Source organism: Hylobates moloch, unplaced genomic scaffold (genome assembly GCF_009828535.3).
Source record: "Hylobates moloch isolate HMO894 unplaced genomic scaffold, HMol_V3 SCAFFOLD_8, whole genome shotgun sequence".
In the NCBI taxonomy this organism is placed as follows: domain Eukaryota; kingdom Metazoa; phylum Chordata; class Mammalia; order Primates; family Hylobatidae; genus Hylobates; species Hylobates moloch.
In genome coordinates, this window is record NW_026652283.1 from 33328547 (window position 1) to 33350733 (window position 22187).

At 49.3% G+C, this 22187-nt stretch overlaps 3 protein-coding genes across 4 annotated transcripts in view; 2 read left to right on the forward strand and 1 right to left on the reverse strand.

Moving 5' to 3' along the window:
* ZCCHC17 (zinc finger CCHC-type containing 17) overlaps positions 1–4420 on the forward strand; it is a 71778-nt gene extending 67358 nt beyond the window's left edge. For both annotated transcript variants that reach the window (XM_032160022.2, XM_032160021.2), the window contains exon 8: positions 3524–4420. In XM_032160022.2, coding sequence (XP_032015913.1) covers positions 3524–3685 — 162 coding nt within the window. In that variant the 3' untranslated portion in view covers positions 3686–4420. The remainder of the gene's footprint in view (positions 1–3523) is intronic.
* A 725-nt stretch (positions 4421–5145) lies between these two features.
* On the reverse strand, positions 5146–13355 carry FABP3 (fatty acid binding protein 3). Its single transcript, XM_032160025.2, has 4 exons — positions 12727–13355; positions 8870–9042; positions 6879–6980; positions 5146–5438 (listed from the first exon to the last, which is right to left on the reverse strand). Exons 1-4 carry the CDS (start codon positions 12797–12799, stop codon positions 5385–5387), a joined length of 402 nt encoding a protein of 133 aa, XP_032015916.1. The 5' UTR covers positions 12800–13355; the 3' UTR covers positions 5146–5384.
* Positions 13356–17693: 4338 nt separating this feature from the next.
* SERINC2 (serine incorporator 2) overlaps positions 17694–22187 on the forward strand; it is a 55120-nt gene continuing 50626 nt past the window's right edge. Inside the window, exon 1 of the mRNA XM_058443253.1 lies at positions 17694–17756. Coding sequence (XP_058299236.1) covers positions 17706–17756 — 51 coding nt within the window. The 5' untranslated portion in view covers positions 17694–17705. The remainder of the gene's footprint in view (positions 17757–22187) is intronic.

Below are 22187 nucleotides of genomic sequence, written 5' to 3' on the forward strand. Positions count from 1 at the left end.
TTAATGAGAGAAAAATACATATAGCTCCCACTAAGTGCCTATAATGTGTCAGGCACTATAGTTGGTGCTTATCTTGTTTAAACCTCATAGCATCCTTTGAAATAGGTACTTATTATTTCCAGTTTACTGAAAAGAAAACTGAGGTTCAAAAAAGTTAAATCCCTTGTTCTGAGTCACATAGTAAGTTAAGTTGCAGAGCTAGAATTTGAACTTAATTCTATCTTATTCCAAAATTTGTTGTTCTAATGACCATACCATGAGGCCTCCTGTTACTATACAGAGAGAGGGGCCATGTGCTATATAGGAAAACTCAGGAGATTTCCATTCATATGATCTACATGAAGATCCCAATTGTGCCTACGCGATCTGGGACAAGTGGCTTTCAACTTGTCCAAGCCTTAGATACTGTCTCATTAACTTGTCACCATAGGTGTTTTTTTTTACGAGGGAGGGGGGCGGGATTATTTATTTATTTATTTTTTGAGAAAGGGTCTTGCTCAGTTGCCCAGGCTGGAGTGCAGTGGCAGGATTATGGCTCACTGCAACTTCCAGCTCTCGGGCTCAAGTGATCCTCCTACCTCAGCTTCCTGAGTAGCTGGGACTACAGGCCCCCGCAACCACACCCGGCCAATTTTTATCTTTTTAGTAGAGACGGGGTTTCGCCATGTTGGCCAGGATGGTCTCGATCTCCTGACCTCATGATCCACCTGCCTTGGCCTCCCAAAGTGCTGGGATTACAGGCATGAGCCACCGCTCCCAGCCAGTAGATGTTGTTCTTATCTCCAGTTTACATTTGAAGGGAACAGGCCTCAGTGAGTTCAGATGACTTGCCCACAGATGCAGAATAGTAAATGGCAGAGCCAGAACTCAGGTCCAGGTCTATCTAACACCTGCTTCAGTGTTCTTTCCACCGTTTTTCACAGCCAGTTCCTAAGACCTGGTGTATCATTCAGTTAGATTTATAGCTCTGAGGGTGCTAGTTGGAAGCTGGCATCCTTTTCTGCTCTTTCTCCTCCCATACTTTCTCCCTCTTCTTAGAAACCTTACAGAGGCAATATAGGTATTTGGAATTCAAAGAAGGGATTTATGCCGTGCTTAAAATCTGCTCGTACTGCCCCATTAGACACCTGGGAATCTGCCTCTCGTCTTTTGTATGGGTTTGTACTGTTACTTTGGTAGCATGGTGTGGTGGGTATAGTTTTGGGAAAGTTCTTTCTCAGCTCTTTTTTTTTTTTTTGCAGTTGCAAGATTTAATAGAGTGAAATAGAGTGAAAACAGAGCTCCCATACAAGGGGAGGGGACCCAAAGGGGGTTGCCGTTGCTGGCTCGAATGCCTGGGTTTATATCCTGGTCATTGTCCTTCCCACTGTGCTCTCAGGCAACAGATGATTGGCTATTTCTTTACCTCCTGTTTTTGCCTAATTAGCATTTTAGTGAGCTCTCCTTACTATCTGATTGGTCGGGTGTAAGCTAAGTTGCAAGCCCCGTGTTTAAAGGTGGAAGTGGTCACCTTCCCAGCTAGGCTTAGGGATTCTTAGTCGGCCTAGGAAATCCAACTAGTCCTGTCTCTCAGTCCCCCTCTCAACAGGAAAACCCAAGTGCTATTGGGGAGGTTGGCCGACGACTGCTGTAACTGCTTCCGGCTGAACTGGGGCATAGTAGGGGTCGTGCAGTTGAGATTTCCTTGGGAGGGGTGTCTTTGATGTCATTAACACTGGAGCATGGGCTAGTAGGCCGGTCCAGGGGTCTGCGGTAGATCTTAGTCATGGACTGCATCTGGGGCTCCATTTGAAGAATGATTTGTAGTTTTACAGCTTTGATTCTGGAAGAGAAAAACACTTTGGATGTCCCTTCGTGGTCACCAAAATGTTACCGGGGGTCCTTGCTCACAGAGCTTCCAAGATGGTGGCGGGCTGCTTCCAAGATGGTGGCAAGCCTCGTGTTCTCTGACCTGGGGTTCTTGGCCTCACGGATTCCAAGGAGTGGAATCTTGGGCCATGCAGTGAGTGTTATAGCTCTATTAGAAGCTGTGGGTCATGGAAGAGAACCGTGGAACCCGGTGACTAGTGTTCAGCTCGATTAGGATGAACCCAGGCACTTAGCCATGCAGGAACAATGGCAAGCCTTTAGCCCAATCAGGAGTGGCAATGGGCGCCTCGCTGGATCAGGAGCACAGCGGACACCCTGCCTGATCCAGAAGAATGGAAGTCAGCGGCGGTCTGCGATGGCGGCAAAACAGCAGTGGTGGACAGCGAGCGAAAGCTCAGCTCGAGCCATAACAAACACGGACCAGAAGAGTGCAGTTACAAGATTTAATAGAGTGAAAACAGAGCTCCCATACAAGGGGAGAGGACCCAAAGGGGGTTGCCCTCAGCTCTTCTTTATGAGTATAATCTTGTGAGGTGGCTATAAAGTTAGAGATGATGAATATTCAAGGGTAGCAAGTACAGGCTTATTATTTGATGGCCGTTATTTCCCTTGGCACCAGGATCTAATAGAAACCAGAATAGGAGTCAGGAGTTCTAAATCTTTTACTCCTATTCTTTGACCTTGGATATGTGAGTCACTGTTTCTAGATAGACTGGCTAGTCTTTAGGGGACCCCTTTCAGCTTTAATATCCTGCACTTTAAAAAATGAAAGTAATAAGATACTTGTTTAAAAAAAAATCAAATTGGACAGAAGTATTTGAAGGAAAAAGTGAAAGACCCATATCCTTTCCCCCATTCAGTTCATTCCCAATGTGTAACACTTATTACCAGTTTGATGTATCCTTTTCAGTGTTCTCTGTGTATACTAAATATACACAAGTATGTGTAACATACACACTTTATATCGTGTGCATGTATATATAAATACACATGTATATGTTACACGCACTGGAACCTATAATACATATTATGTCTTGGTTCTTTTACTTAACATGTTTTAGCTATTTTTTTCTTGTTGGTACTTAAAGATTTACTTCATTGTTTTCAATGTCTTATACTTTATTAAGTGTTGGCTGGACATGGTGTCTCACACCTGTAATCCCAGCACTTCGGGAGGCCAAGGTGGGTAGACTGCTTGAGCTTAGGAGTTTGAGGCCAGCCTGGGCAACATGGAGAAGCCCCATCTCCATAAAAATTAGCACGGCGTGGTGGTGCATACCTGTGGTCCCAGCTACTTGGGAGGCTGAGGTGGGAGGATTGCTTGAGCCCAAGAGGTTGAGGTTGCAGTGAGCTGTGATCGTGCCACTGCACTGCACTCTAGCCTGGGCAACAGAGCGACACTGTCTAAAAGAAAATTAAGTGGTCCCCTATTGATCGTGTGCTATAATTTTTCTTTTTTTCTCTTTTTAGAGATGAGATCTCACTATGTCAGCCAGGCTGATCTTGAACTCCTGGCCTCAAGCATTCCTCCCACCTTGGCTTCCCAAAGTGCTAGGATTACAGGTGTGAGCCACTGCACCTGGCCGATTATGTGCTATGATTGTTAAAAGCAAATATACACATACAATGTTGACTTTTAAATTTTTCTTTTCAGGAGAAGAAGAAAAAGAAACATAGAGATAGGAAGTCATCTGACTCTGACAGCTCAGACTCTGAGAGTGATACAGGCAAGAGGGCAAGGCACACATCAAAAGACAGCAAGGCAGCAAAGAAGAAGAAAAAGAAGAAGAAGCACAAGAAGAAGCACAAGGAGTGAGAGTAGAAAGAGTGTAGGGGGTGGTTGAGAGGAAGGAACCAGGAGCCTTGTGCCTTGAGACTCCTAGAAAGACTCAGTAGTGAGAATACAGCCTCCCACCCCATTAACTTCGCTCCCATGGGAGACGGCTTCCCTCATGCAGCAGGCAGGTTTGGGAGTTGGAGGTCAAAAGCAGCTGCCTGAATGAGTTGTTGTTTCCTTATCACTCCTGGTCCCTTTGCAAGTGAACCCTGCAGCTCACCCATTCATTCACCCATTCAGCAGGAGGTCCTATTACCCTCTCCAGCTGCCACTGCCAGAGCTGGATTCCTGTAAAGGAGTCCAGGCTAGAGCCACAGAGACTGTCGTGGAGGTGAGTTTGGCTGTAGTTAGAGTGATTGGACCCTTCCTATTGGTCTGTCCTGGGCCAGTTGGTGGGTGATCTCTGCTGCATCCAACACGGGAGCAGAGAGAGACTGGCAGCAGGAGGGGGAACATGGTGAGAAGTGGTGCTCACTTTTCCCATTCCTCCTAACATAGTTCTACTGTGCTAGAAGTGGCATCCAGTGGCCACAGCTAGAAAACAGTCTGCAGTGTGACTTAACTTGTGTATTGCATTCCAGCAGACCACTGAACCAGACAGCGAAGCCAAGATCATTGTTCTACTTTGTATTTACTACAATGTGAATCAGTTGATTCTACTCCAGGTCCTTGCTTAAATTCCTGTCACTAAATGGAAATGTGTTTGGTTTTAAACTTACTGAAAGTTATTTTTCCTATAATCCTTGTTCCTGGGTAACTTACAGACTTAAAGTCACTGAGCCTGCATTAGCTGACAAAAACATTTAATATGTTACCTTAGACCTTGGAGAGATGCCCAGCAGAGGTACAGAGCCAAAGGCACTAGCAGATCACAGCCTTCTTGGGAGATCACTTATAAGCAAGCCCTCCCTTTTGTAATGATCAGATGCCCTCTTCCCTCAGGGTTGATTAGAGAAGCAGTAAAAATTTGTAGTCATGAGTACTAGCCTGGTGCACAGGTCAGCAGTCCTCTTGGCCAGTGGTCATTTTCTCCCACCACCATGGTACAAGCCTGGGTTCTGTGCCCTGAACCTGAATTCTGGAAAGGGAGAGACTACAGCATTTCACAGAGAACAGCCAGACCCAACAGCTTTCAGTGTAGGATGGGCCTGAAGTGACAGTTCAATAGCCAAACCTGGGGAAGCCCCATCACTGACTGAACTAGGTCATTTGACCATGGAAGGGGGGCAGTGTAAAGGCAAAGTGTAGGTACAGCTGTTTTATTATTGGATGTGTAAGGTGATCAGCTGATTAACAGGCTCCGAGACTGTCCATTTCAGTCTCCCATCCAGTGCTTCTTCCTGAGTAACCTTCAGGCAGTTATTTCTGCCCACTCTCTGACACACAGGATAAACCAAGACTCCCAGAGTTATGTTACCAAAGGCAAAAAGGCAACTGGGTGGCCTTGGCTCTGCTTTATTGACCTCAGAGCACCCTATGAGTGCAGTTAAAAAAAAAAACAAACCAAAAAAAAAACCACATACACCATGGGAACTGGAACTGGATCCCGGTCAGTGGCACCTGACGCCAGAAGAATTCGTGGATTTGTACAAAATGCAGAGGAAGAAATGAGGCAATGTGGTGCTGAGTCGAGGGGTAGCCGATTGGCAGAGTAATAGTCTGCAACAGTGCAGTCAGGTCATGCCTCTTTCTCATAAGTGCGAGTGCAAACTGCAGTGCCGTGGGTGAGTGTCTGGAAGGAAAGACAGAGTGAGATGGGGGGTGGAGCCAGGAAGGCCATTGCAAGCATTCTACCCTCCCTTCCTCCTGATAATTGTCACTTGAATACCTACTATGTGCCAGCTATATGTAGGTGTGTGTGTGTATGTGTATTTGTGTGTGTGTGTATATATATATATATAAATTTTTTTTCTGATATGTACAGCAAATCCTTAAGACGGGCATTGTAATTCTTAGAGATTCGGAAAAAACGAGCCTTTAGAGAGGAAGTAATTTGGTCAAGATCCTGAGTGTGTGTCCTTCCCTTACACCATTTGGCTTCCTTCATCCTTAGTGTCTAAGATGGTGCCTGGCATATAGTTGACAAATAGGAAAAATATCCAGAGACTCAGGAAAGGACTGTGTTTGGCTACTAACTCCAATCCTTCCCTAACTTAGGGTAGTGCCAGGGCCAGAGCCCTGTACCTCCCACTATCCAGTCTGGCATCATAGAGCCGGACCCATGACCTCACCATAGTTCAGTTGCCACTGAGAATTTGGTCCTGCATATCACATCCCCACCAGAGCTAGGCACCTCATTCCAAACTTCAAGGGGACCCCTGTCCCACATGAGTGCAAGAATGCAGTTAACAGGTTATGCTGACCCAAGAAGGTGTGCAGTGAAGATGCCTAGGTGAAAATCTGAGGTCCTGTGGTTAGGCAGAATCCACAGTCGGCTGCTCTCCCTGAGTCTGGGGGGAATTCAGTCAAGGCTAGATTCTCTAAATGAAGTCCCCAAGCTTGAACAGATCTGCCAGCCTGGCTGCGGTACTTCCTACCCAGGCAGTAGTCAAGTAGTTGCAGTAGGCCAGACATAGAAAGCATGAAAATGGGGTAGGTCTAGAATGGGGAAGAAAGGACTGTACTGTCATTCAGTGTCCCCACCAGTCACGAGCCTGTCCCTGCAAGTGACGATGCAGTCCTAGGAAGGAGAGGAAAGGGAATGCCGAGATAGGCAGTGGGAGCCTCTCCTAGAGGGCCTGCGATCAGACTTGGCCGTTTTCTACTTCTTCCTGAGGCGAGGCAAGGTAGAAACAGGAAGAGCAAACAAAGGACATGGAGCACCTGCTGTGTTCTCAATCGGTGATGCTTTGTGCTGTGCATACACTGTCTCTTACAGGCTTCCCATCAGCCCTACAAGGTTGGTATTATTAATACCCATTTTACAGTTGCACTTGGAGAAGGTGATTTTCCCACAGTCATGTAGCCTGTAAGGTAAGATTTGAGTCCCCGCCTGTGTGAGTCCAAAGCCACTGCACAGAAAATTCCCACCTGATACCACCCTGACCCACAACCACTCTCTTGTCCCAGCTTCTACGGCTCTCAGGGGAGGACCTGGCTTTTTAGAACAGGCTTGGCTGAAAGAGCAGTAGTAATAACCAATCAGATATGGCTCCAGAGTTGCCCATCTTACCAGGATGAGTTTTCCATCAATTAGCTCCCGCACAAGTGTCGTCTCTTGCCCGTCCCATTTCTGCAGGTGAACAAGTTTCCCTCCATCCAGTGTCACAATGGACTGTGGAAAGAGGGTAGAGGCCTGAGCTGTGATCATAGTCAGGAATCGAGGGGCAGGATGGGCTGTGGACACTGGGGCCACAGAGGACACAGCCTTTGACCCAAACTAGTGATGGTGTGAGGACAAGAGCTCAGGCAATCCACCTCCCAGCTAGCCCTGCAGGACATCTAGTTCACCTCCAGCCTTTGCTCCACTACTGCCTTGCTGGGGAAGAGGCCTTCAGATATTAGGCAAGGAGGGAGAGGCAGGCAGTATGGGGAAGCCAGAGAGCCTGGCTCTGAGAAGTACCACAAGCCTTCAAGATAGACACGTATCAGTGCTCCAGGTGATGCCCATAGCCTGGTCCCCTCAGATACAGGTGGGATTTACTAGTCTATCCCTGGGAAAGACTGACTGAGGAGGAGGAGTAGTCCTGAGAATCTTTATCCAGCCTTGTGGTTAGTCCACATAATGTCTAAAAGACCCTTAGTGATAGGAAGTAGTGGATAATTAGACTTCCTGCCCTGTATTCCTACACCTTTTCTTGGTCCACATCATGTGACCTCTTTAGCAAGAGGGCAGCAACCACAAAGTACTGTGACTGGATGCCCTTGAAGTGTTCCTCAGCTGTGGGTGCTGCCAGCATACATACATCAGCTGGTTCTCATTTGGCAGCTCTTCCAGGTCTCTCTTTCTGAGGAGTTTGGGGGCCACGAGGCCAGGCTAAGGGATCCTGATGAGCAAGGTGGTTCAGTAGGAGAATCCGAGAAGGTTCTGTGTGTTGTTCAGGTGAGGAGTATGAGGCCTGTCTCTTAGTGTGCTCTTTTTTATCCTTACCTTACTCCTTGTTCTCATTCCCCTAGTTTTTTTTGCCTACTCAGAGTAGATACTTTTGCCCTAGGCATTCCAGGGGGCTATTGTGTTTAACTGGGGTTCTTGCCCCTTGAGAAAGTAGGCAAGTCCAAGGAGGTAGGAGCATGTGGTGGGGCAGCCCCCTTTATCCAAGGTAGACTGCCATCTTTGGGCACCACCCCCAGCTCTGCTGCCAGCCACCTGTGTGATCCTGTTCTTTCTGGGGACAGCTATAAGGAAGAGGAAACAGCTGATGGGGCTGAATGATAGTGTCATGATAGAACACTGCTATAGGGACACCCTATAGAGGTCAAAGCCCCTAAGTTTTCTCGCTGCCATGCCTGGCCTGGAAGGCTGAGGCAGGCTGCCAAGACAGCCACTGCAGGGTGATAGAACTCTGGGAGGAGGGGCTAAGGCTTGGTGGGAAGACATTGCAAACACATTCATGACAAGGTGAATGCCCTATCACGGAACATAGCTCTTCCTGCCTGTCAGCTGGCAACATTGGAAATAGTTTGTTAGGGTCATTGGCCATGTCTGGGAGTTAGAAGTTGAAGCGGCATCTGAGTAGGTGCTTCTTGTTTCTGGCTGCCTTTTTTGCTGCTGGAGGCCACGATGACCTCACTCAGTGGAGGGCCCTGACTTCTGGGCATCATTCCTAAAGCACTTCAGGTCACAGCCATGGCCACATAACTCCACCGTCTATGGAAGGGGAAAGAAACCTAGAGCTACTGCATACCTTGCACGGGGTCACCCAGCTGGAGCTGGAGTAGATACTGAAGTCAGTAGAACATCCTGGCTCTGTGCTGCCCATTCCGAGGCAGACAATAGGTGAATCCCAAGAAGGGTGGGAAAAAAACAAGAGGACAGAACTGACATGTGTTTAGCATCAGCGGCATTCTAGCACTACACAGGCTTTATGAACCTTGTTTCATTTAAATTCTCCATGATAGTCTGCCCCTCAGGGTGCAATACCAGGGAGCCAAGACTACCAGCCTATTCTCTTTTAAAAAGAGTCTCAGCACTCTCCATTCCCCACCCCTGTTTCCCTGACTTACCTTGACCTTCCTGTCATCTGCTGTTGTCTCATCGAACTCCACCCCCAGCTTAAAGCTGATCTCTGTGTTCTTGAAGGTGCTGTGTGTTTTTACGGTGAGAATGTCCCCATTCTTTTCGATGATTGTGGTAGGCTTGGTCATGCTGGCCACCTGCCTGGTAGCAAAACCCACACCTGAGGGTAGGGGGAAGGTTATGAGTATACGAGCTGGGGTAGAGAAGCAGTGTACGAGAAACTCAGTGAATAACTCATGCCTGGGTATGGAGAAGTGGAGGACGTATCTTTCAAAGCCTTTGCATGGGAATTTTAAAATTCAGTCTTGCCCTTAGTTCTGTTTGGTGAACACAGATTACTGATCCCATTAGATGAGATACTTAAGGAACAGCAGTGTCACAGCAAGTCAGTGGCAGAGCTGGGATTAGAACAAGCTACTATTGGGCTGAGTGTGGTGGTTCATGCCTGTAATCACAACACTTTGGGAGGCCAAGGCAGGCGGATCACATGAGGCCAGGAGTTCAAGACCAGCCTGGCCAATATGGTGAAACCCCGTCTCTACTAAAAATACAAAAAATTAGCCAGATGTGGTGGTATGTGCCTGTAATCCCACTACTCAGGAGGCTGAGGCTGAGAATTGCGTGAACCTAGGAGGTGGAGGTTGCAGTGAGTCGAGATTGTGCCACTGTACTCCAGCCTGGCCAACAGAGTGAGATTCCATCTCAAAAAAAAAAAAAAGCTACTGTTAAGTACTATGAGCTTTTTGTGTAGTAAGAACTGTACATGTTATCTCCTTTAGTTCTTCCTGTTCCTCTGAAGACTGTTTCCACGTTACAGATGCAAAAACCAAGGTAAAGCCCAGGGTCACAAATCTGAGATTGAAGCCCAGAACTGTCTGACTCCAGAGCTTACTTAAGTGCTCAGCTATACTACCTCACAAGGTTGGAGCATAAGGCTGCCTTCCAGGGCACCTGAAAAGCTCTCAAAGCCTTAGGAATAAGGCTGAGGAAAGAAGAGAAACATAGACTTTCCCTTCCAAAGCCTTAGGCATAAGAGTTTTCCAACTTTGGAAGTTTTTACCCTGAAACTAAGAAGTGTTAGTGCTCTTGTCCCTTATATATGGCAACCCATCATTTTCAAAGCCTGTTATCTATGATCTAGGAGTTAGAAAGTATTTGTCCTATTGTACAGATTAAGGAGGAGCCTAAAGCGGTAGCAACAATGAGTTAGACTCAAACCCGTCTCCTGACTCCCAGTCTAAGGCTCTACAGAGACTCTTTTCCTGACCCAAGCATGGCTTCCTTGGGTACTGGCCAAAGTCCTAAGTGTCCTGCAAGCAAGTAAAGAACAAAGAACTAATGACTACCCCCTCTCCCCCCAGCAGCTTAACGCTGAGCTGTCCCCCAAGGCAAAGGTGAGGCAGGAGGCAGCCCAGTGTAGTGAGGTGGTGTGTGTAAAGTCTCCAAATGTACCTGGCTACATAGTGCTTGCTGGAAGCTAGGTACTCTGCACATGCCCTACATGGGTTGTTTTACTTAACGCTTGTAACAGCCTTGAAGCGTAGATTATCCCCAGTTTACAATGAAGAGAGTGAAGTGTCTTGTCTAAATTCAAACAGAATAAACTACTGACATAGATTTGAATCTAGGCTCCAAAACTGTTGACTGTTTTCACTGGGCGATTCTGCCCAGCACATACTCAATCCAGGCCAGCAGTTGTGCCTGTGGTCACTGGTACTAGATGGGACCTCTTTGCCCCTTGAGAGCCCTAGGTCTACAGCAGGACGGGCAGGGGCTGCCTCTGCCATTCTGCTGTCAGCCCACCCTTGCTTGGCCAGTGAGGAACTTGACATTCCCCCTTGCTGTCAGGATGAGTCAGGCCAATCACACTCCCCTGCACAGAGCAGGACCTTGTCACGGCACTGGGAGCTCTGTTCACTTAGGACCTACCCAGAGGTATGGAGTGTTTGAAAAGGAAACCACTGTGGGATGAGTGAGGGTCTGAACCAAGAGAAACTAAGAATATTGAGCTGACAGAATTCAGGAGACTCAGGGAGATCTGGGTTCTACTTAGAAATGAAGCCAGCACTTTGGCTGGGCGCGGTGGCTAACGCCTGTAATCCCAGCACTTTGGGAGGCTGAGGCGGGCGGATCATGAGGTCAGGAGATCGAGACCACGGTGAAACCCCGTCTCTACTAAAAATACAAAAATAAGCCGGGCGTGGTGGCGGGTGCCTGTAGTCCCAGCTACACGGGAGGCTGAGGCAGGAGAATGGCGTGAGCCCGGGAGGCGGAGCTTGCAGTGAGCCGAGATCGCGCCACTGCACTCCAGGCTGGGCGACAGAGCGAGACAGTCTCAAAAAAAAAAAAAAAAAAAAAAAAGAAATGAAGCCAGCACTATTTACTGAGAGCTGAGGAGGGTATTTTCCCAGGCTTTCCATTCCTACGATAAGAATGCAGGCTGCGTTAGCATAAGCTGCTGAAAGATAACAGGACTTCAGGGAGACCAGCCGGCCGACCCAACTTGTGGCAGAATAAGGGAGCAAGAATGGTAAAGTTGTTGCAGCTCAGTTCAAGACTCAGCTCTGGCCCAGCTTTGGAAGGAGGAACTAAATCTGGGCATTCCAACTTCCCAGTAGCTGCTGGGCTGTGTTTGTGGGGGCTGGGGGGTGCTCCTCTAAGAATGACTGCCTACCTGGAATTACTGGGCATAGCGCCCAAGATAGGGTAGGGGCCGTTGAGAGCTTGAGCTTTGACCTCTCCGTCTAAGCCCAAAGCAGTATAAGAAGGGCTGAGGTCAATCATTAACTAAGCAGTTCCTACTTTTCTTCCCACTCCCAGGGTCTGTAGGGTAGTGGGAAGAGCTGTGGGTTACAGATCTAGAAACCTTAGGTTTTCATATTGGCTCTGCCGTGGAATTGTTATAATACATTTCTACTCTCCTGGTTTCAGTTTCCCTGTTGAACTAGATGGTATGGGAATCTCCAAGTTCATCACCTGTAAGATTGTTTGAATCCTTATTCTTCTCCATCCCAACACCACAGCAGTTCTCCACATCCTGCTAAACCAGTGACCCTCCCTCCCAGGTCTCGACCTTGCCTTGGGACCCTCTACTGCACATCATAAGTCCAGTGGCTTTCTCTGCCTACCCCTCACACAAATAGGTGAGCCTTGGGTTGCAGGAAAGGCCCAGCTGATCATGGGCCTCTTGCCCCACCCTACCACGAGGCTCACAGACAGTGATGAAGGCCTGGATACACAGACTGCAGGACAAGGTCAGACTGGCTGGTGAGAAAGGGCATTCTCCAGCAAGAATTCTCTTCCCTAATCCAACATGGAGAGATGAGGATTGCTGCTTAATGCAGGTTCCTGTCTTACATCCTTATATCTGATTCACTGATCCACGGTTTTTTCCCCGCTAATTGTTTTCCTCCTAGGTATTTTCTACTTGTTTAAGGTCATAGTACACTCCCTAGCTGCCCCATTCCCTTTCTGGGTTCAGTCTCCTCCAATTTCTAAACTACCCATGCCCCTGTTCTTTTTCTTCCCTAGCTAGACTCCCCTTCCTGTGATGAGTGTTCTTTATCCAAACCCTCCTCCTACCTCGAAATCATATATCCCTCTTCCTGGAAAGAGCGTCCCATACCGCTGCCTCCTTCCTCCACCTGCCTACCTTGGTCTCTAACCAAATTTGGACCACCAGTGCCCCCTCCGAACAGGCCCCACCTGCTCTAGGCCAGGCTGCCATCTCCCCGCTCCCCCCCATTCCCCAGTCTTAACCAGGAGGGATGCGGCAGGAGTGCTGCGTGGGGCACGCCACCAGCCCGTCCCCAAGCCAGCATCCTGAGCCCCGCGGCTTGCTCACCGAGTGACTTCATGTAGTCATCGAAATTCTTGCTGTCCACTAGCTTCCAGGTGCCCAGGAAAGCGTCCACCATAGTGATGCTGGGCTAGGCTGAGAGAAGCTACGAGAGAGCAGGCTCCGACGGCGGCTCCCTGCCCGGGCTGCCGCTTTAAATAGCCCTCGCATCACATGAGGAGACGTGGCCCACGCCCCCGGCTCCCGAAATAGGAAGCCCCAGGCTAGGGCTCACCCAGGAGGGGCTGGTCCGCCCATCCCCCAACCCACCGAGGTGGGTGGGGACCAGCCAGTGGCGCCCTGCTTGCCTGCGTCAGCGCCAGTGCCTGGCCCCCGAGTCCCTACCCCAGGCTGGCAGGACCTTCTCCCTTTCCTGGCCTCTAGGCACTCTGGAATCTGAGAAGGAAGCAGCCGACACCAGCCCGAGAGCTAGGGCGCATGCCATGGGTATCTTCCGTCCCCCAGTCCCTCTTTGAGCTTGGGGTCAGAGCAGAGATGAGACTAGAAAAGCAAAACGCCCTTGAGCTGGTGCCCACGCCGGGGAAAGCTCTGGTTGACTTCTGGCACGGGCATCTGTCCTCGTTTTACAAGTGAAGAGCCCGAGGCTCAGAGGGGAACTGACAAGGTCTCAAGAAATAGGAGGGAGTGAATGGAGCTCAGATTGCAAGCTTAGTCTAGCGGGCTTCAGAGCTCGCGCTCTCCCTTCACTCTCACTGCCTGGTGGCGGAGACAGTCACCAGGGGCTCGGTCTGCGGCTGAGCTGACCTTGTCCTCCGCCTGTTTTGAGCAAAAGCCTGACCCTTCGCGCCCCGCCCGCCTCACACGTGCTTGCCCCTCCCTGCGGAATGTCTCCTGCTGGCCCTCCTCCCTCCCCAACCCACCCCACCCCACCATCCAGCTCCCCACCCGCCCCTGCAAGTGCTCCGGGCTTTTCCGGTTTCTTCGCACAGCTCCCAGCTTTAGCTCAGGTCGTTCCCAGCTCCCCTCCTTCAGAAATTCTGCCAATTCGGTCAGCTCTTCAAGGCCCACGGCTGCCTTCCCCACCTGCCGCCCTTTCTTTGACCTGTGCACACTAGCAAGCCGCCTGCACTTTTGGGTAATTTGCTGCCTCCTTTCGAGAGCCTGTTGTGCGGTGGTTTGTCACTGTATAGTTTACTAAGCACTTTCAGTAAAAATAAGACCTGCCTTGTATTGCTATGTATTGCATGCTGAGGGCTTTAGGTGTATTATTTCATTGAACTTTTTATTTTATTATTATTTTTTAGCGACAAAGTCTCTCGCTGTGTCTCCCAGGCTGGAGTGCTGTGATGCCATCATAGCTCACTGCAGCCTCAAACTCCTGGGCTCAAGGGATCCTCCTACCTTAGCCTCCTCAGTAGCTGGGACTACAGGCACATGCCACCACACCTGGCCTCATTGAACTTTTAAAGCAAAATCCATGAAGTAGGTGTTACTGTATTATTTTCTCTTTTTAAAAAGATGAACAAGGTGAAGCTCTGAGGAGCTCACTCATTAATTCAGCAGTTAATAAAGCACCTACTTTGTGCCAGGCCCTGCTTTGGAGAGAGACAACAGGGAACAAGACACATTCACCTCTGGGCAGCCAGACACAAAACTAGTGTGGTGACTCTAAAGGGAGTCCTGTCCTGTCCTGACCTGAGGGCCCAATGTAGGGCCCTCAGAGGAAGTGAGATATAAATGAGTTTCTGAGGGATGGCAGGAGGCCCTGCACACCAAGGAGTAGTGCCAAACTGAACTTCAGCCAGCAGCAGCCTGTCAGGGTGGGCCTGCAGAAGCCAACACAGGAGCCCTGAGGCCTGCCATGTGCATATAGTATGGCAGGCCCTCCTTCCTGGGACTCTGTTTCTCCATGTGCAAACCCTGCCTCCCTTCCCTGGACTGTTCTGGGAACAAGGCCAGGGAGGAAGAGCCCTCTCCCCACCCTAAGATCTTGATTCCTTTGGACAGTCCAGTTGCCAGAAGACTCAGAGGCTCATTTCTGCCAAAGCTATAGGGACAGACCTCAGGGCTGGGCATGGAGCCTTGGTGATCTCACTGTTGGAACAGGTGCCAGGAGAGGAGGAGGGGAAAAAGATGATTTCTGACTCAAGGTCACAGCCCTCACACATAGGGCCTCCTCTCAAGGACTGTGTGGCCAGGAACCAGAACTGACTCCTTATGTGGCCCTTATAATGCAATGATGGAGAGCTGGGGCTGGGCTAATGGCTGCTGGCAGATCTGAATTCTGATCTGAATTTTGTTGGGTACTAGCTGTGTGGCCTCGGGCAATTCACTTAAGCCATTCTGAGTCTCCATTTTTCTTTTTTTTTTTTTTTTTTTTTGAGAAGGAGTCTCATCGCCCAGGCTGAAGTGCAGTGGTGTGATCTCGGCTCACTGCAACCTCCACCTCCTGGGTTCAAGCAATTCTCCTGCCTCAGCCTCCTGAGTAGCTGGGGTTACAGGCAACTGCCACCGCACCTGGAAAATTTTTGTATTTTTAGTAGAGATAGGGTTTCGCCATGTTGGCCAGGCTGATCTTAAACTCCTGACCTCAGGTGATCTGTCTGCCTCGACCTCCTAAAGTTCTGGGATTGCAGGCATGAGCCACCACACCAGCTTCAGTGTCATCTTTAAAATGAAGGGATTTTTTTTTTTGGAGATGGAGTCTTGCACTCTGTCGCCCAGGCTGGAGTGCAATGGCATTATCTCAGCTCACTGCAACCTCTGCCTCCCGGGTTCAAGCGATTCTCCTGCCTCAGCCTCCCAAGTAGCTGGGACTACAGGCGTGGGCCACCATGCCTGGCTAATTTTTATATTTTTAGTAGAGATGGGGTTTCACCATATTGGCCAGGCTGGCCTTGAACTCCTGACCTTAAGTGATCCACCTGCCTCGGCCTCCCAAAGTGCTGGGATTACAGGCATGAGCCACTGCGCCTGGCCTATTTATTTATTTGGAGAGAGTCTCACTCTCACTCAGGCTGGAGTGCAGTGGCATGATCTCAGCTCAAGGCAGCCTGGATCTCCTAGACTCAAGGGATCCTCCCACCTCAGCCTCCTGAGTAGTTAGGACTACAGGCGCATGGCACCACAGCTGGCTAATTTTTTGTGTGTTTTTTTTGGTAGAGACAGGGTTTTGCCATGTTGCCCAGGCTGGTCTTGGACTCCTGGCCTCAAGCAATCTGCTTGCCTCGGCTTTCAAAGTGCTGAGACTACAGGTGTGAGCCACGACACCTGGCCTGAGATAATACATTTAAATGCCGAGCATGGTTGACTTACTAAGTTCACTGCTGCTGCTCCTCCTGCTGCTATTGTTATTATCTCCAGGGATAGTGCAGACACCTAAGACCTAATCTGAGCTCCGCCACTACCTACTGAGTTAGTTACCCACGGCAGATTGCTTTGCTTCTTTAATCCTCAGTTTTCTTATTTCTGGGACAGGATTAGAAACTGCTGCAACTGTGAAAAAGGGGCTATAGAGGTTTTTCAGGATGGGTTGGGGTGGGGGGCACTGCCAGAAAATCCATTTGCTGCCTCTCTTGGGCAGCATGGGGCTTTGAGGAGCTCTACTAGACAAACCTCAGACCAACTACCCTCACTGCCCTTCCCCCACCTTGCCACCGTGCTCAGACCTGGGTCACCGAGGTTAACCCATAAGCCACACCCCATCTCCTTTCCTCCTGGTTTACATCCTTCTCCCTTCTGAGTATGTACAGTTCTCTCCTCATCCCTCTGAGTTACCTGCATCCTCTTCCTCTGTTGTGCTGACTACATTTGGGGAACAATGTGAGCCCTGTCCCTTTTTGTGCTCCTCTGTCTTGCCCTTGGCAGATCCAGATGTGGATATAACATCTGGCAGGCAGCAAGACCAGCGCCTGGTAAGAGCAGCATCTCCCCAGCCCTCATCCTATGGTGAGGTCACTGTTCTATGTTTCCACAGCAACCACAGGCTGGGAAGATGGAGAAGAGGAGAGATGAGTAACCAGAAGCCAGCCAATGAGATGAGCTGCAGCAACGGATGATCCATGGGGCCATGGGGAGCAGGGACAAGGGAGGCCTGCTCAGCATGTTCAGCTGTTTCCTGGACCCTCCCTGCCATCTGGATGCCTCCACTAGAGAATGTGCTACTAGCACCAGGAAAGAGCTAGAGGCTGAAGAAGCTGAGCTAGAAGCTCTGCTGACCCAAGAACATGGCCCTCCTTTTTTGCCTCTTCAGGGTCTAAGTCTATGGATGCTGACTACCCCCGCCCCATCCCACCCCTAATATCTGCAACTGGGAACTTTTCCCATTTGCTGGGAATGATGGTGGGGCTCTTTCTGCCTCTGCCTGCCATGGAACCAGCAAGTCTTAGACATCCCTTCTTTTTATGCCCTTGGTCCATGATGTCTTTGTTACCAGAAAAGAGTCCCAATCCAGACCCCAAGAGAGAGTTCTTGCATCTCACACAAGAAAGAATTTGGGGCAAATCCACAGAATAAAGTAAAAGCAAGTTTATTAGAGAAGTAAAGAAATGTCTGTTTAGTAACCATTATTAACCTGTTCCCTTAACTCTTAACTGTAAACATTTTGTGACTAAGAATGTTTCACCTTGTGGGAGTGCATCCCAGCCAGGTCTCAGCTTCATTTTACCCAGCCTCTATTCAAGGTGGAGTCACTCTGGTTAGAATGCCTCTGACATCTTCAGATGCAGTGTCTTTGGAAAGAGCCCTGATTCTAAATTCCAGGCCTGCGCTTACTAGCTAGAGACCTAGAACAAGCTCCCTTTCCCCCTTCTGAGTCTTGTTTTCTCCCAAATAGAGGAAGGCCATCAACTTCTCAGGGTTGTCAGGAGGATTAAAAGAGATAACAAATGGAAAGCCTACCGTGCACTAATATTGAAGGAATAGTAACTTCCTTCTCCTTTCCTCCTTCCAGTTCTTTTCCCTGGAATATTTGAGTAAGCCAAGGCCCTTTGAGACCCTGAATCAGTAGGAAAGGATTCAAGTATATGGCCAACTCCTCCTCACTGAGGTCACAGAGTGGCCTTCAGATCTTGGACGTAAGTTTCCTCATAGTTCCCTTTCTCTCTCTTTAAATACTCATTCATTCTACCAACCTTAATTGAGCACCTCCTATGGCCAGGCACTGTGTAGGCCCAGTGGGGATCCAGGGTGAACGGGAGAGCTCCCTGCTGTCACTTAGCTCACAGTGCAGGGGGACTGCAGCCACAGTGGGTGGGGTGGAGTGTTCTTTCTGCCACTAGGAAATCTGCTTCCTTGTTCCCCAAAAGTTCTAGATACTGTGGGCTCGAGAGAACAAATGATGGCAGAAGGTGGAGGTTTACTCAACACCAATTTGCTTCTAAGAAACTGCTGCCTGTGGCAGAATGCTCCCTGAAATGAGAACAATGACCCTCCCTGCCCTGGGGGAGAGGGGGTACCTCAGTGGGGAGGGGCAATCTGCCTTCTCAGAAGCCAGCCTCTCCATGTTGCTGACAGAAGAAAGCCCAGACTCTAGAGCCTGGTCGCATCTATTTCCTTGGTCTAATTTGTTACTGAAATCCTTTTTAAGAAGAGTTCCTGGCGGAGAATAAGGTATAGTATGTTGACAAGACTGGGTGCATTCAGGGTGGTATGGCTGTAGACAGATACAGTATATTGAATGAATGAACAAATGAGTCAGTGAAGGAGAGAATCTATCTACCTCTCTAGCTTTAGGGGCTCTAGAGTGAGACTTGGGTTCCAATCTTGCCATATGTATACAATAGCTGTGTGACCTCAGGCAAGTCATGATCTCACTGGGTCTGTTTCTAAATCTGCAAAGAGCATTATCATTGTTCTCACCTAGCCAGCCTCCCAAGGACTGAGAAGCTAGGAGAGGACAAGTTGAGGAATGCAGCACAAAGGATGTTTCTCCAGCTCCTGGCCTCAAGCGATCCTCCTGCCTCAGCCTCTGCAGTAGCTGGGACAGGTGTACCTGGTGTATGTTTTTTCTCTTCCAGCCTCCTTCCTTGGCTGCCTGTGGTCCTTAGCACAAGACCCACTTTCTTTGACATGACCCCATAGCCACAACCTATAGCCTCACAGCCCACACACTAGAGCCACTACCTGCCTCTCCCAGCTTTCCACACACACTGCAGCCACTCTGACCTTTTTGTGCCTTGAGGGGGCACCATGTTTTTCTCTTTATGTTTGCCAACAGTGCTCTTCCTCAACCCTACGGTCTTTTCTTTTTTAAAAAATATTTTAAAAATAATTTTTTTTTTTTAGACAGTCTGGCTCTGTCACCCAGGCTGGAGTGCAATCTCCGCTCATTGCAACCTGTGCCTCCCAGGTTCAAGCGATGCTCATGCTTCAGTCCCCTGGGTAGCTGGGATTACAGGCACCTGCCACCACACCCGGCTAATTTTTGTATTTTCAGTAGAGATGGGGTTTCATCATGTTAACCAGGCTGGTCTCCAACTCCTGACCTCAAGTGATCCACCTGCCTCAGCCTCCCAAAATGCTAGGATTACAGGCATGAACCACCACGCCTGGCCAACTCCTACTCATTTTTCAGCTTTCAGCGTAACTATCCTGCTTCTGGGTAGCCCCAACTTCCCTGGCCTTCCCTATCCTGCTTTGATGTTTGTTTCAGAGTCTGTCTTTGCCATTACACCGGAGGCCCTTAGAGGGCTGGGACCCAGTCTGTGTTGCTCCCTGCTGTGCACAGGACCTGGCATGTATTTGTGGAGTGGACAGTCTCTCCAGAGAAAAGAAAGCCACTTGTTCTTGAAGTGTTCTCTCTGTTTTGAAATTCTGACACCATCACCATCTCCTTCTCTACTACTCTCAACTTTCCTCCTGCCAAAGTATCCTGTTTTGTGTCCTCTTTCTCACTCCATCCCTGAGGGCCAGTAGCCTGGGCCACTTCCTGTGTCTGGTGGGGCCCCAAGTACTCCCAGGTGAGAATTGCCCTTTGGAAAGCATGAGTGTAGCCTGGATCTCAACAGCAGCTTTTTTGGGGGGACGGGGCTATTCCCAGAAAGTGATTAAACCAGGCCCCAGACCTGGGGCTGACTCTGGCTCCCTCCTCAAACTTCAGTTTCCTTTTCTCTCAAATGAAAAAAAGATTGCCTCTGCAAAAATCTAAATAGCCTCTAATATTGGATTAGGTAAAGTGTAATTAGAAAGGTAAACCTTAGGCTTATAAAATGCCACCTCACATCACCATGAGGTCTCAAGCATGTTCATGTGCCATGTGGCCTGGCCTCCATCCCCTCTTCTGGCACCAAACAGATGGTCCAGTAGTCATGCCTCATAATGCATTCTATTCAGGAACAGCTTACCCAAGATTGTGGAAGGATTCAAGCAGCTCCCGGAGACCTGACGAGCCTGGTTGGTGTGGACAGATGCCCACTGTTGTCCCTGGGTGAGGAGGGCTGGCAAGCCATGGCAGGGTGGCTGGCAGGGATTGTATCTTGGCCTCAGGAGTCTGAGGCCAGATGTGTTCCAGGAAGCAAGTACAAAGCCAAAACTGTCAGCCTGGCTTGGGCTGAGATCTTGGGAGTTATCCGGGATGGGTTGATGGGGCAGCAACCCAGGACTCTATAGTAAACAAAGACACTGGATAGGAAAAGGAAGGAGCCTATTGGCAGGAAGGACTGGGGGCGCTGGGGGTGACCAGGACTGAAGCCCAGGGTGAAAGATTTCTCCTTGTAAAGGTTGGCGGTGGGAGGACCATGAGGTTAGAGGGATAGGATCAGAGTCAGGAAAAGATAAAGTCAGATGAAGAAGGCTGTCCTTCTTAGAATGGGATCGCCCTGTGCAGGAGTAAAAACAGTCCAGGTCACGCCTGTAATCCCAGCACTTTGGGAGGCCAAGGGGGGCAGATCACTTGAGGTCAGGAGTTCAAGACCAGTCTGGCCAACATGGTGAAACCCTGACTCTACTAAAAATACGAACAAATTAGCAGGGCATGGTGGCGGGCACCTGTAATCCCAGCTACTTGGGAGGCTGAGGCAAGAGAATCGCTTGAACCCGAGAGGCGGAGGTTGCGGTGAGCCAAGATCACGCCACCACACTCCAGCCTGGGCAACAGAGTGAGATTCTGTCTCAAAACAAACAAACAAACAAACAAACAAACAAACAAACAAACAAAAAACCAGCCCAGGCAGCACCAGGAGTCATAGTAGGCTGGTATGTGTCTGGCTACCGATTCTTCTTCCACCACTGGTGAGCCAGTTTATGATCTGTCAGAGGAAATGGGGAGGAGGTGTAAAGACCACCAAGAAAAGTTGGGAGACACGATACCTGCATGAACTTGGACAAGTCAGTCTCTCTGTGCCTGTTTCCTCCTCTGTGTGATGAGGATAGCAATGTCTAACCTTTCGAGAGAATAAATGAGATTGTGGGTATAGAGAAGTTTTGTGTGCTATGAGCCAGGTGCAGAAAATTGCGGCTAACATTGCTGCAGCACTCCCTGAGCACTGCACCGGACTTAGCAACTTTTTGTCTTGCAAACTCATGTCACCCTGACGATAACCTAGTGAAGCAGGTACTATTCTCATCCCTGATTTACAGATGACAGCCAGGATTTGGACTCAGGTAGACTGGCTCTAGAGCTTGTGTGGCTTAACCATTATTCTACACTGGCTCTCCCTGTGACAGTGTTCACCCTGCCTTCTCTGTGACCTTGGGCCAGTCTCTTTTCTTCAGTGTTCCTAACTCTACGGTAGGAGATTGGGCCAGATGATCTATTTAATCCCTCAAGCTTTGGCAGTCCGTGGTTCAGGAAAGGAACTTCCAAGTGGGGGAGAGGGTGAGGTGGGGCCAGGGCAGAGAGAGGACAAACTTTTTCCAGTGTCTCTGCCTTTTCATTAGTGAGTAGGCTGGCAGGTTCCCCTTTGCCCTATAAGTGGGGCCAAGGGAACAGGTGATGCTCAGTCCCAGCCTGAAATATTCACTGGTCCCTGAGGATCACTGAGGTCTGACCACCAGGTCCGCCTGCCAATAGTTAGGCAAAGCCCATCTGCTTCTGCTAAGAGACTCCAGAGGACTCTTCTTCAGTCTTCAGTCTCTACCCGCCCATCTGGGCCCCAGTCCCCTCACCCAGGATCCGTTTATCTGGGCACCAGGCCTGGTCTGGGGCCTGGGGATGGGGCTATTTATAGATGTCTTCTGTCTCCTTGGCCTGGGCCTCTAGCCAGATTAGGCCATTCACACACATGCGTGTGCACACACACATTTTCTCTCTCTGTCAATCACTCATTGAACTTCACTGTCACTAGTCTGATGCCTGGCCTCATGCTGAGTACAGATAACCAACAGATGACCTAGACTTGGTCCCTGCCCTCATAGAGGGATGGGAGAGGTGGACTTGTCTACAGACTATGACAATACAGAAAGGCTATTACTATCACATAGGGCTATCTCTATACCATGGAATACCATGGAGGGAGGGAGCCCCCCACTCTCCCAGGAAAGTCAGGAAAGGCTTCATACAGGAGGCA

Excerpts from the sequence above, each read along its gene's own strand:
- FABP3 (XM_032160025.2), bottom strand. The coding sequence starts at position 12,799 with ATGGTGGACGCTTTCCTGGGCACCTGGAAGCTAGTGGACAGCAAGAAT. Across the intron at positions 9,043-12,726 it reads TGACTACATGAAGTCACTCG|GTGTGGGTTTTGCTACCAGG; the intron begins GTGAGCAAGCCG and ends CCCTACCCTCAG. Across the intron at positions 6,981-8,869 it reads CAGATGACAGGAAGGTCAAG|TCCATTGTGACACTGGATGG; the intron begins GTAAGTCAGGGA and ends CTCTTTCCACAG.